General features: G+C 41.2%; 2 protein-coding genes across 5 annotated transcripts in view; one reads left to right on the top strand and one right to left on the bottom strand.

The window, feature by feature from the left end:
- Positions 1-14629, top strand: part of WDR25 (WD repeat domain 25) — a 260069-nt gene that overhangs the window by 198182 nt on the left and 47258 nt on the right. The window contains exon 8 of one of the 2 annotated variants that reach the window (XM_033951543.1): positions 12679-13424. The exons of the other annotated variant lie outside the window; for it this stretch is intronic. The gene's annotated coding sequence lies outside the window, so the exon portion shown is untranslated. Of the gene's footprint in view, positions 1-12678; positions 13425-14629 lie in introns of those variants that run through there. 2 annotated transcript variants of the gene reach the window in all.
- BEGAIN (brain enriched guanylate kinase associated) overlaps positions 2780-14629 on the bottom strand; it is a 205462-nt gene continuing 193612 nt past the window's right edge. For 2 of the 3 annotated variants that reach the window (XM_033951536.1, XM_033951537.1), the window contains one exon: positions 2780-5403. In XM_033951536.1, the coding sequence (XP_033807427.1) occupies positions 4021-5403 (1383 nt within the window). In that variant the 3' untranslated portion in view covers positions 2780-4020. The remainder of the gene's footprint in view (positions 5404-14629) is intronic. The other variant, XM_033951538.1, reaches the window with a different exon arrangement.

Raw genomic sequence — 14629 nt, 5'->3', positions numbered from 1 at the left:
TGGGCAGCCTGTATAGAATCCATAGCATCAAAGTTTTATGCACCTAACTGCAAATCTGTACCACCAATAATTAGCATGTAATTTAACAATTAAGTTATGCACGTGAGTGGCACTATTCTATTCTATTTATTTAATTAATTTATTTATTTTATTTATTTATTTAGATTTTTATCCCGTCCTCCCAGTAGCTCAGAACGGTTTACAAGTAAACATTCACAATGGAGTGAATTGGACATACAAGATTATACAGTAGATTTAAATAACCATTGGCAATCTTTTGCACTTGTCATGAAATTATGCACGCAAGTTTATAGAATGAGGGGGGTGAATGTGTGTGAGCTAGATTTGTAGAAACTGCCTCCTTCGTGTGCAGATACATCTGATAAGTAGTCATTAGAGATATCCTGAAAAACAGGTGCCCGACAGTAGAGAATGACTTGGGGACAAATTTGTCCCCGTAGGAACTCAATTTCCCCATCCTGTCTCCGTGAGTTTTGTTTCTGTCCCTGATCCTGCACCTGCCCCATTCCTGTAAACTCTGCCTTAACCGCACAAGCCTCAGACACCTATGATTTAAAAATGTTTCATGCTTGTGCAGATGAGAACAGAGCTTGCAGGAATGGGACAGGAAAAATTTGTTCTTGTCTCATTCTCTACTTGGGAGAACAGTATAGAAAATTGAATAAATAGTGTGAAAAGTTTCAGCCTCTGATAACCAGACCAGAGCTGGTATTGTGACATAATACTTCATTCCACCAATGCCTAAAAGCCAACCTCATCTGTGATGTCACAATGGCTTCATTATCCTATACTTGGCTCACATTTGCTACATTTTGATTTCTAGAATGGTACAGTTTAGAGAATGACATGGGGACAAATTTGTCCCCGTCCCTGCAGGAACTCAATTTCCCTGTTCCATCCCTGCGAGTTCCATCCCTGCGAGTTTTGTCCCTGTTCCTTCCCCAATCCTGTAAACTCTGCCTTAACCGCACAAGTCTCAACACTTATGATTATACACTTCTCCCTCCGTATTCGCTGTGATAGGGGATTAACAGAACCGCAAATACATAAAAACCGCAAATAACTTTTTCAGATGTTATTCGCTGTTTTCTATTAAAAACCATTGTGAATATGGTAAACCGCAAATAATATGGTGGGAGACCTGGCCTGTTCCGGAAGGAGAGGCAAAATAGGGTGAAGAAAGTGCCGGGAATCGGCGATTTTCTTTGTAAATGCTTGGAATCAGCGATTTCTCTATGCAAGCTGATGTAATTTGGGGGGAGGAGCCAGCATGCTAAAAACCATGAATAATCGAAACCGCGATTGCTGAAACCGCAAATACGGAGGGAGAAGTGTAAAGTGTTTGAGGCTTGTGCAGATGAGGACACAGCTTGCAGGAATGACGCAGAGATAGGAAGAAGTCGCCAGGACGGGACGTGAAAATGAGTTCCTAAGGGGAAAAATTTGACCCCCGTGTCATTCTCTACCCAACAGCGTCTCAAGAATGATGTCACAGGAACAAAATAACCACAGCTGATGTTTCTTCCAAGTTTTCTGCAGAAAAAAACACACACAAAAACAACTTGATACAAGAGCCATTTTTAAAATTGTTGTTTTAGCTTTTATTGTTCAAAATTACAAAAGTTTTCAAAATCCACTGGTCACATCAGTCCAAAAAACAATTTGAAGTTTGCAGTTAAAAAATAGGGAAGCGTTTAAAAACATGTAATGCATTTGCCTCTGTCGTTCTGCCACAGTATAAGGCATCTTAGGACCCAGTTTCCAAGCTGAAGGACATTCTTTCTTACATAACGGTAGACTCCTTGATCAACTCTGCATGACAAATAATGGTTGCTCTGCCTCTAGGCTTGCTGTGCAGTGGGGACTTGAGCGCTTTGTAAATTAAAATAGACATATATATAAATATGGGAAAGAGAGCTCCAAATCGAGAAAATAGTTCTTCCGCAAAGTAGCTACAGGACTGGGCACAGGAGCCAGTGCTTAGTTTGTGCCTCTTCTCCTAAGCTATAATTAGGTAGTCAGTTGTTATTGTGTATAAAATTTCATGTCTATTGCACTAAGGACCCCTTTTGCAAAGCTGCAAGAGTGCTGCTGCTATTTTTACCAAAGAATGAACTCCCAAAGAACTGCCAGAGAAACTTAACAAGATACCAATAAGGAGGCAGTAAAGATCAATAGGTTCTCAAAGGAATCGTTGGCTATCTAAAACCCGCACACCCAACAATGAGCTCCACAAGAATTAAAGAAATCAATAATTTAGTTTAATTAGGAAGTGCTCTCAGTGTGATAAGGCAGCGATAGGAGCAATGCTCCTGTGCTCGAATCATGAGACAAGGATAACTAGTCCCTGCCCCCACACCATCATAGGGCTCTTCCAGTGTGTGTGTGAAGTGAATAAATCAATCAAAATAGTGCAAAAAGTGCCAAAATAAAGCACAAGGTAACATACACGGTTGCCTGTCTTTACCCGTGTGTGTTGCCTTGTGCTTTATTTTGGCACTTTTTGCACTATTTTGATTGATTTATTCACTTCACACACACTGGAAGAGCCCTATGATGGTGTGGGGGCAGGGACTGGTTGTCCTTGTCTCATGATTCGAGCGCAGGAGCATTGCTCCTATCGCTGCCTTATCACACTGAGGGCACTTCCTAATTAAACTAAATTATTGATTTCTTTAATTCTTGTGGAGCTCATTGTTGGGTGTGCGGGTTTTAGACAGCCAACGATTCCTTTGAAAACCTATTGATCTTTACTGCCTCCTTATTGGTATCTTGCTATTTTTACCAAGGCAGCATCGCTCCTGTATATTTGTGAAAGAGGTCCAACTGCTTCAAATAAAACTGCATCCTTTCTATTGGCATATTCAAGAATGGATAGATCAAAAGTATGCGCAAAGAAGCCCCCTCCTGATATTCCAATAACTTCAGTCCTGAAGAAACCCAAAACAAAATAGAAAAGATAGAGGGCGGGCCTCAGAGCTAATTACTACCACCCGAACTATACCATTTGTTAATATTCGAGAATGGGTCATTTTTCATTTGCATTGTAGGGATTGGGTGGAATCTGGCATTGGCTTGGTCCTAGTTGTAAATTCCTTTGTAAAATATATGCAATCTCCTGAGAAACCCACCTTCAAAAAAAAAAAAATTGTGCTAATGACTTCAAGTGCCATAACCATTGCTTGAACTCTGCAAAATGGCCCTCCTTCCTGTCAAACATTTGCAAAGCAATACAGTTTCAAACGTTTAACTGCACTATAGAATACATTTCATTTATAAAGATTGTAATAAATATTTTCAATAAATAAATACATTCTTAAAAACACATCTTAATCAGAAATATCCAAAGTATTCCATTGGTTTCTTTTATTATGTAATGCAAAATACAACACTGTTTATAACACTTCATGCAGCATTGTAGACTATATAAATGCAAGCTTATAGAAAATATGAAAGAAGTAACCCTCAATTACTCTTGAGGTAGTATATGAGGGAAACTTAGGAGAGCAAAAACAATGCGACTGAAGACAAAACGTCCTTTTAACATTTTGTGCATTTGTTTTGCGTCAAGAAATACAGCAGTACAAAACAATCCACACAGCTCGTTGCATTTTAAAAATAGACTTTCAATTCCCACTTGCCAGCATAAATGCTGCTGAATTGATAACACTTTGTCGATATCGGTTATTTTTCTTGGCTTTCCTTTGGCTCTCACTCTGAGAGAAGACGCGCGTGGACTCATGCCGCAAGAAAGGCATTTTTAGAAATGGAAAGAGATTGTGGTTTTGGCATTTCATGAATTTAGTACATAGCATTGGATCTAGAAAAATAGTTTGGGCCTATAAAATGGAGGCTCGAGCATCATACGTTCAGTCAACAATGTTGAAAGCAAACTGTGCAACACGGTTTTGAATGACCGTATAATCCTGTGTCCATTTTACAATTCCACTGAATACGCTAAATGTCAAAAGTTAATTGTTATTGCACTTTGGAAGATGTTTAATTTAGGAGGGTTCCATACAGCTGGGCCTTGGTGAGACTGTCTTTTCTACTCAGACCAATACTCCCAGTCCTTTGAAACGGATGAGGTTTGTTGTGGAAAGCGGAATGTGGTCCTTGATCCATGGAAGACTGGTGCATGTCTGAAACCACTTCGGGGCTTTGATTAAGGGATTCTGCAGAACTGTTTGGGCTAACATCAACATATTCCCTTTTTACACCTGCACTAGTGTCAATGCTTTTGCTGCCCCTCTGGCTTGAGATCATGTTGTTTTCTTGGTCTCTTCCGTCTTTTGTTTTATAATTAGACAACATTTCTTTCTTACAGCTAGCACTGATGTCGATATTTAAACCAGAGTCTGTTCTCAAAAAGCAAGACTCAATAAGTCTGCCCTCGCAGTCCTCATCGCCCTCCGAAAAACTATCTTGTTTGTAACTAACATACAAGGGACTCACTCTGCTCTCTAATTTCTTTACAGAGCTGTTTGCAAAGTATTCTTCTGCAAAACTACATGGAGATACTCTCTCGGTATTTCTGAAAGAGTATGCCCCAATGTCCTCTATGCTTACTTGCCTCCACTGGGTTGGCAGATCTTCTTCTGAAAGATGGATACTTCTGCATTCATTACGTAACTTTTGAGGCCCTAATGCTTGTTGTGTACTTAGCCCAGCAAAGTGAAAAGGCTTCTCTATATACGATGAAGTCCTAGTAAAAGTTGGAGCAGTTTCATTCTCCTGGCTATGGTTCATGTGTTGCACAGATTTTGATTTGACAAATCTAGGGCTTCCTGCAGGCTCATAACCTGTAGTTGACTTCCTTTCAAACATGTCTTCTCTGGTACTCCTATATATAGCTTGTTGTGATGCTGTCAAAGTACTAGCTTGGGCATTTTCTTTTTCTTCTGATGTAACACTGAAGCTTGAATAGGAACTGGATGTTGGTAGTGAGGCAACATATTCATTAAAGGCCTCATGTGAAAAGCTTGAATGAAAACCATCTTCTTCTACTGTGCTCTCGGTTGAATTTTGGGATCTTAAAAATACCTCTTCCTTAACTTGTACATCAAAGCTTTGCCGTCTCTCACGCCTTCTTTCTTCAGGGCAGTAAAGGGCCGTGTCGCTACAGTAGATATCGGACTTAAATTGTGACCTCTGGCCAAGTTTCTCATCAAGTTCCTGGTTGCTGTGCAGAAAACTGAGATCCCTCATGGAGGCGCTTGATAGATGTGAAGACAGGCTACTTGGGTCAGGTTTCTCCAACACCTTAGCAATGACACAAGTTGGTATGCTGTCAGAATATGAGGTGTGGCAAGGAGGCACAGAAAGACTACATCCATGTTTTTCCATATGAAGACTTACTCTTTCCTGAAAGTCGGCTGGCAGCTGTAGCATAACAGGAAGAAAGAATAGTAGGTCAGAGACTGCTTTAAAAATCATGTTAACTTCATTATACAATAGAGTACTGACCCACATCTCCAAGGAACAGAAACACAATTGTTTAGCAGTACTGGGACACAAAAAGCAACAACCACAAGCAATATTACATATAGTTCACCAACAACACAATAGATTTTTTGAGAGAGCTTTTTTTTCTCAAGTCATCTTAAAGAATTAGAAATATTCTATGACGGTTAATAATCAAGAGTCATCTTTCTTCTGTCTATGAGGAGTAAAAACAAGGTATGAAATATATCTTAGACTCAAATGAAGTTTACAGTACAACTGATAACTTTTTGTATGATTATCAGTATACACTTCTCCCTCCGTATTTGCGGTTTCAGCACTTGCGGTTTCAATTATTTGCGGTTTTTAGCTTGCTGGCTCCTCCCCCAAAATTACATCGGCTTGCATAGAGAAATCGTTGAGTCCAAGCGTTTACAGAGAAAATCGCTGATTCCCAGCACTTTCTGCACCGTGTTTTGCCTCTCCTTCAGGAACAGGCCAGGTCTCTCCATGGTGTTATTCGCGGTTTCACCGTATTCACGATGGCTTTTAAAAGAAAACAGCGAATACAGAGGGAAAAGTGTATTAGCAAAAATGTAACAATGACTGAAGAATAATATATGTAAAATAATCTAGGTGCTTATCTCTTTCTCCGATGACAAATAAGATACAGATATCCTCACATGTGGGTGATGTCATACAATGGAACCCTCAATGTATAGTCCATGCAATGTAAGTATTTTTATTATTTAGACTTGCAAAAATTGAACTGCTTTTAAGGATTTTCGGAAGTAATGCAGTAGTCTTCAGTAATAATTTTTTATGAAGCGCTGCTAAATCGAAGATCCTTAAAAGTAGTTCAATTTTTGCAAGTATAAATAATAAAAAAATACTTACATTGCCGAAGTCCACATCATTGCCATAGCTTCCATGATACCAGGTTGTTTTGTACTCGAATTTTAGAATTATTCCATAGGGGGGCTAATAAGGAATAGACATTGGACATTTGCCTTATTCCTGCTGTTGACGCTTTTTATGTTTGTATTCTTTTTCTGATTTTTTTGTATTTTGTTGTTATATACCAATAAAACATTTTGAACACACAAAAAAAACTTACATTGCATGGACTAAACGCCGAGGGCTCCTTTTACTAAGCTGCGTTAATGTGTTTAGCGCACGCAGCATTTTTGAGCACTCTAAACCCACGCTACGTGGCTAGAACTAACGCCAGCTCAATGCTGGCGTTAAGATCTAGCACGGGCGGCAATTTTGCGTGCGCTATTCCGCGCGTTAAAACCCTAACACGGAGTGTTATATATTGTATATACCATTACAATTTAAGCCTTGTATGCCAAACAAGTGAGCTTGATACAGTGAAAACCCTGCACAGAAACTGTTTTCCAGTTTTACTCAAACTTTTGAGCGAGTTCTGCCACTACACACATACCTTTCCACTGTCATGTAGGACCTTGCCAGTCACCATTTTTCCTCAGACCTCAGTGATCACATTATTTGTGGTGCTCCCTCATAGCTCACATCTGGTTATATTTTTCACTTTTTTAAAAAGATTTTCTTGCGTTTATATTGTGCAAGTCCTGTCACTGTTGAAGAGTTTCTATTTTTCCCCTTAGCCGCTTTAGAGTTTTCGGTCATTTCAAGTTTTTTTTTCATTGGTTGTGTCTACAGTAGGCTTGCAACACCCAATTTAGGTACCTTTTCATCATCAAAGTCTTTGATTTTGCTGTGGCTATTTTTCTGGACATATCCCAGAAAAAAAAGTTACCAGTGGTTTTAAAAAATGTTCCCAGAGTGGCATAAGAACATATAAACATAATATTTGCCGCTGCTGGGTCAGACCAGTGGTCTATCGTGCCCAGCAGTCCACTCATGCGGCGGCTCTTAGGTCAAAGACCAATGCCCTATTTGAGTCTAGCCTTACTTGCGTATGTTCTGTTCCAGTAGGAACTTAGCCAACCTTATCTTGAATCCCTGAAGGGTGCTTTTCCCTATAACAGCCTCCGGAAAAGCATTCCAGATTTCTACCACTCTCTGGGTGAAGAACTGCCTTACGTTTGTACGGAATCTTTTCCCTTCTAACTTTAGTGAGTGCCCTCTTCTTCTCTTTACCTTGGAGAGGGTGAACAATCTCTCTTTCTCTACTAAGTCAATTCCCTTCAATATCCACATTCTGTGACTGGAGTGTCTGGGACTTGATCATAATCCCTCACTTTTTATTTTGTGATCACAGATGTCAAAGAGAGGAATCTGTGGTCATGAGAAACAGCATGCATGGATTTTTGGCACTGATAAGACCAGTCCATTGGTATTGGTAGCATTGATATCCATAGCCCTGGAGTTGTTTTGAGGACTGAGAATGCATTGAAATTGAGAGTTCATTGGTCACCCTCAAATTTTAGCATCAATAGATATCACTGAGATTAGTCATTGTCTGATTTCCCAAGGAAGAGGAAGGATTCAACCTTGTCTTCATCTATGACAAGAGACAAGGATGACAGATGTCAAGCAGAGGATGGGGTGCACTGGAATCGGGCCCCTTCAGACCATGGCACCAAGGTCACCAGTATGTTTGAAGCATCCCCAACATGAGGACCACGCATTCTCTTACTGTGATGCCCCTGAGTTTGTCCATGGTAGCCTTCAAAAAGCAATTCATTGCTTCGAATGTGTGATGTCAAGGCTTGAAGTAAAACATAAAGAGAAAGCTAGCCAGTGAGAAAATTAAAAGTAGACTTAATATACATATCTTGTTCCAATGATTAAGAGCCGATGCCTGACATAGCCTTGTTTCACCTAGAACTTCAGGGGCTTTATAAAATACCAGTTCAACCAGCCGATAGAATCTGCTTATTACCAATTGGTCTTAAAATCCAATTCAACTAACCTGTAGAATCTGTTTATTACACAGTCTCCATACAGGATTGTTTCTCCCTACCATATAAATTTGGATGGGGATTCTTTTCACTGACATCTAAGAGCTATGATAGATATGACATCCCAAAAACTCCCTGTGACTTCTGTCCACTGGGTAGTTAGGTAGGAGCATTTTGATATGATGTTTAAATCGATTTTGGCTGTTTTACTAAAAGCCTCCTGTCCTGTTTCATGGGACCTCAGTGTTGCTTTATCTCAGCTGATGAAAGCTCCTTTTTGAGTTGCTAGAATCCTGCCATCTAAAGAGCCAAACCTGGAAGATCCTGCTTTTAGTGGCACTCACTTCATCTTGCAGAGTCAGTGAGTGCTGGGCAATAGAAGCTGATCCACTTTCACAAAGGTTTTCAAGAACAGAGTGGTCTTGTTCCCCCATAACCAGTTAATACTCATAGATCTGCCACCATTTTAGTCCCAAAACCTCATGCCCAAAAATGGGAAAGTGCACTGCATACTTTGGGCTGCATTATGGTGTAAGAAAGTCTTGGCCTTCTCTCTGAGTGGAGTAAAACACATTGACAGTCTTCCCAGGTTTTTGTTTCTTTTGACTCAAACAGGATGGAGACTGCCATCAGTAAGTGCACTCTTTCAAATTAGCTAGAAGACTGCATTTCTTTTGCTTACGCCCAAGCAGAGCCTCACTATTAAGGGTCGTGTCACAGCTCGTAGTGTTAGAGCTATGACTATGTCAGTAGCACACTTGATATTGACCTCACATGGTCTTCACACATTCACATCACATTATTGTTTGGAACAGAGCTTCAACAGGACAGTTGGTTTAGTCAGACAGAATCTATTTGATATCTAGAATCAAACTCCACCTCCCCTAGTCCCAGATATTTTCTGGACAATTGTGGAGGCCGCACCTTCAAAAAAATATAAAAAAAGATAGTCTGTCCAGAGGAAGGTTACTAAAATGGTGCGTGGTCTTCATCATAAGGCGTATGGGGACAGACTAAAATATCTCAATCTGTATACTTTGGAGGAAAGGCGGAAGAAGGGACATGTGATAGAGACGTTTAAATACCTATGTAATGTAAATGTGCATGAGTCGAGTCTCTTTCATTTGAATGGAAGCTCTGGAATGAGAGGGCATAGGATGAAGTTAAGAGGTGATAGGCTCAGGAGTAATCTAAGGAAATACTTTTTTTACAGAAAGGGTGGTAGTTGCATGGGACAGTCTCCCAGAAGAGGTGGTGGAGACAGAGACTATGTCTGAATTCAAAAGGGCCTCGGATAGGCACATGGGATCTCTTGGAGAGAGAAAGAGATAATGGTTACTGTGGAGGGGCAGACTACATGGGCCATTTGGCCTTTATCTGCCATCATGTTTCTGTGTTTCCTTCCCCCCCCACAAAAAAAAAAAAAATACAGTTGGCATGTTATTGTTCTAAAGCCTTATCTGGTGTGAGGCTCAGTTTCATCATCCACTTTTGTTGTTGAAGGCAGCCTGTAGCTAGGGCATCCCGCATGTGAAGAAATCTGTATCCTATTTCTCTTTGGAGAAAGCAAGTTGCTTACCTAGAGCAGGTATTCTTCAAGGATAGTAGGAGATATAGCCTTACTTATATTCCATCCTCTCCTTGAGGTTGAATTCTGTTAGGTACACACTTGACTGGTAAGGTCCCACGCATCAGGGACAGGAAGAAAGACATATGCACGTGTGGTAGAACTCAAAAGCTTGAGTAAAGTTGGAGAGCTGTTCCCACGGTGAGCTCCGTCAGATGATCTCACTCACATATGAGGATAGGTGTCCTGCTGTCCTTGAGAACACATGCTACAGGTACTGCAAGTAACTTGGTTATACTGCTGTAACCATGCAAAAAATGCTGACACACAAAAAACCTTTTAAGCAAATGTGATATGATATTGTAAATACTCTACTCTCTCATTTTGTAACCTTAGTACCTAAAGGCAAGTGCCATTTGTGTGCTAAGGTCATAGAATACTGACACGGACGTGAATGGCTAGTTGGGCACAAAATGGTATTCTGTAAACATAGCATTCAACCCACATAGCGAGTAACTTTATGGGGGGCATACATCTGGGTGGAGCGTGGGCGGGTTCCAAACTGATGCGTGTAACTTATAGAATACTAGGTAACGCTCTAAAGTGCACCATTCAGGCACCAGCACGAATGCCCGCCTTTTACTTGGCATAAGTGGGAGCACTTAAATGTTGGCACAGAAATGTGGACTTGAGCTCTCTTCTGTAATAGAATCTGGGCATCCAGATGCCGTTGTAGAATTCACGCTCAGTGTCCTGCATTTTGGCCTCTAAATGTGGGCAAACTTCATAGAATTGCCCCTTCTAAAAATACAGACTAGCACTTAAGTGCCCTGCCAGCATAGTGCATATGTGCAAGGGGCATGCACAGGGGTGGGGGGGGTCCCAGTTACATGCATAAGGTTCAGAATACAGTAAGTTCCATGCATTCCTGCTGCAGATAGGTGGATAATGTAACTGTGCGCATGTTGGGTAAGCCAATACCTCATTGATTGCATTTATGCTTGGTCATTTGACTATTGTTATGCTCTTACAATTGTCAGTTTTATGTTAGACTGCGCCTTGAGTGAATCTCTTCATTAACAATGTTTAATTAATCCCCATGAATAAACAAAACAGCGCAGCTCTGCTCTAACAGTTAATACAGCACATTAGAAGGGAAATTGTAAAACAGGATCCCTCCAGGGTATCCTGGTAGGAATCTGTTCTACAGTATAATCTCGTTATAACGGAATTCAAGGGACCTGGAATAACGGTCCGTTATATTCAGAGTTGCATATTTTTACAAATTTTATTTCGGTCAACTTGAAATAACGTACAATCAACGAAGAACAGTCACTGCACAATCATATCAGCAACATCGTTAACAAAACTCAGCAAAATATTGGCATGGCACGAAGTGATTGCAAAACCAGAACACTAAAAGAGGTTCTAAAGCATTATGTCGTACTGTACTGGAAATAAAAATGCTCTGTCATTTTCTTCTGGGCTGCATTTTGATACTATATCTCCAGCATGGCACGCGCCATGTAGGCGGAGCCTGCATGCCCATTATAGCCGAACAAAGCTAACGCTAAAAGCGGCTCTGGGGACCAAATTGGTTGTTCGTTATATCCGAAAGTCCGTTATATGCGGGTCTGCTATATGCGATGATTTTCTGTTCACTATAGGCGAGGTTCCGTTATAAGCGAGTCCGTTATAACGAGATTATACTGTATAAAAGAACCTAGGCACCCGGGTTCTATTATAACCCAGTATCGGCATGCACTTATGTCAGTCACAGAGCTGGTTCATAACTGGGAGCCCCACGTATATGCCAACCGTGCTCCACTTCTCTGTGCATCCCCTTGCAAACACATGCGCTGTGGGGCTCATTTTCAAAGCTCTGTGTGTGTCTAAGGGCTCTGAAAATGAGCCCCCATGTCATTTTACTGCTTACATGCAAAATAGCGCTTAGGCCCCATGCTGCCATTTATTTTTATTTATGAAATTAAGAGTTTACATTCAAGCAGTTACACATGAATGAAAGTAATACTAACAACGGGAATCATCAAAGAAAATAATACACAGACCACAATATGGGAACCAAGAATGAAGGAAAAAAAAATCTAGGAAATATAAACTATTATGAAAAGTGTGCGGAGACACATCAGCAGCTAGTTAAGGAAATTGTGGAATCAAGAAACGGCATTTGGTGATTCTCAACAATGGGTTCAAAAATCAATTTTGTCCACCAAGCAAAACATCTACAAGGAAATTTTAACTTAGCCCATAATGCCTGAACTTGTGGTCTTAAACTCAAGATTTCTCTGTGCCTTGCTTGTGTCATTCTAGAAAACTTCCAATAGTTGAGCCCATAAACATTTCAGAAATATATCTAAAGTAAAGTTGAAGCACAGTATTATGATCCTGCTCAAATACAAAGGGAGGGCTCCTTTTATAAAGCCACAGTAGCAATGCTGCTGTGGTAAGCAACGAAGTCCATTAATTCCTGTGGCCTTCGGTGCATGCTTTGTAAAAGAGGCCCTAAGGTTGTCAAATTAAAATTCTCATCATGAACCATTTCTTGGCCATCAATTACTCCTCCAGAGTCTATTTAAGAAATAGTCAAATAAATGTCCCTAACAATAGGGGGCAAATTAGATTCAGGCATGCCTAGAATATCTTTAAAATATCTTATACCATGTCTATAGATGATATTGAAGAAGATTTTGGGAAATTCAATCATCTTAAATGATTTCTCCTGTTTTGGTTTTCTAGATATTCCAGTCTTTTCTGTAGAATGTCTCTCTTCTTAATTTGTGCAACTTTAAATTCCTGAATTTCACAAACTTGGCACTCCAAAGACTCCTATCTAGCAATCTGCTAATTCTGATTTTGAGTTTGATCAATAACCTGTAAAGAAATATTATTCGATCTCATAAATAATTGATGTGAATGTTACTGAACAGAGTCATTCCATCTGCTATAAAACCATCCACAAGGTGTCCATAGTGACAACGGCAGGTTTATTAAGCCGTCGCAACTCACAAGGAAGCAGTGATGTTCCAGCTGGATCACCCAACGGGCACAAACTACACCCGAGCACTCCCTTTGTCTCCAGCACACGATGAAGATGCCGCCAATGGCAAGCCCTCCAATACAGTAGTTCCAGGTCTCCTCTCGAGCATGGGACTCCCAATCAGGTCGCTCGGTTGATTGCTTCCGGGTTGCGGCAGAGCAGCGTGTGATATCAAACTCAACAAGACCCCCCTCCAAACTTTGCCCTGCACTAATAGCAGAGCCGCCCAGAGCCGACGAACTCAGGGTTACAGCCCACAGGACTCCAGATTCATGTGTCTCACAAGCGGAAGCTTCACTGAAGCCGGAGGATTGACTATGAACAACTGAATTCTATAACAGCTATAAAGGACATGCCTTGAGGGGAAACAATTTTGGAACAAATATGGCTGTGACTAAGGATGATTTTATTTGTGTAATTTGAGGTTTAAATAAATACATGGTTAAAAATTGTAAGGAATGACTTATTTATCTAATTGAGGAAAACATACACATCCTAGGGAGGGGAGAGGGGGTATGTTTTGACACTGTTTAAGAGGTATATTTAACAAGTTTATTGTGCTGTAATATTAATATTTTATGTAAATGCATCATTTACTGTGCCCAATTATAGTTTTAAAAATGGATAAAGAAGTTTAAAAAAAAAAAGAATGGAAAAAAATAGTAACCAAAAAATAGGAGCATTGACATGCATTTGAATATATTTCAAAGACATACAGTAGAACCTTGGTTTACGAGCATAATTTGTTCCAGAAGCATGCTCGTAAACCAAAATACTCGTATATCAAAGCGAGTTTCCCCATAGGAAATAATGGAAACTCGCTTTGATACGTTACCACCCCCCCACCACGAGGCCAGTGGCGCTGCTCGCCCCCTCGCTCGAACCGGCACCCACCGCCCGAACAACTTGAACTTACCCCCCGTCTGGCACCGGCACGCAGCCCACAGGACGTGCTGGTGCCGCTTGAAGATCTTCATGCCTCTGCCGGGCCTTGAGCATGCACCTGCGCCTTCTAATTCTCATCCTGTGGGCTGTGTGCCGGTGCCAGACGGGGGAGGTAAGTTCAAGTTCGGGGGGGGGGGGGGGAAGGTGCCGGTACGGGCGGGGGGGGGGGGGAAATGATGCCGGTTTTCGGGGGGGTGCTCTGAAATCGAGTCAACACTCGGTTTGCGAGACAAGTTTTGCGAGAATGTTTTGCTCGTCTTGCAAAACACTCGCAAACCGAGGTTTGACTGTACTTTAATGCATCCAGTAATCATTTTCTTGATCATTTGTTCAATCTTATTTTGCTCCTTGTTTTTTTCTTTACTTTATAGTTAACAGGAAGATGCATTTGCAGGTTATTGGTCCAAGCGGTGGCTTAGTAAGGGAGGGGCGGTGTGCCACGGGTGCCCTCTTGGTGGGGGCGCCAGACCCACCCCTCCGCCCCCACCCAGGCGCGCATGCCATTTTGCTTCCCCCATACCACTTTAACGTTCACGGCGCGAGCAGTAACCTCAACCCACTGCTCACGCCGGCGTTGGCTCTTCATACGACGTCAGTTCCTGGACCCGCACCTAGGAAGTGGCGTCGGAGGAAGAGCCAACGCCGGCGCGAGCAGCAGGTTGGGGTTGCTGCTTGCGCCGTGAACATTATTCTAATCTAATCTTT

The sequence above is a fragment of the Geotrypetes seraphini genome, chromosome 7 (genome assembly GCF_902459505.1).
Source record: "Geotrypetes seraphini chromosome 7, aGeoSer1.1, whole genome shotgun sequence".
Lineage (NCBI taxonomy): Eukaryota > Metazoa > Chordata > Amphibia > Gymnophiona > Dermophiidae > Geotrypetes > Geotrypetes seraphini.
Note: the sequence above shows the minus strand (reverse complement) of the source record. Positions and strands in the feature narration are given on the sequence as shown.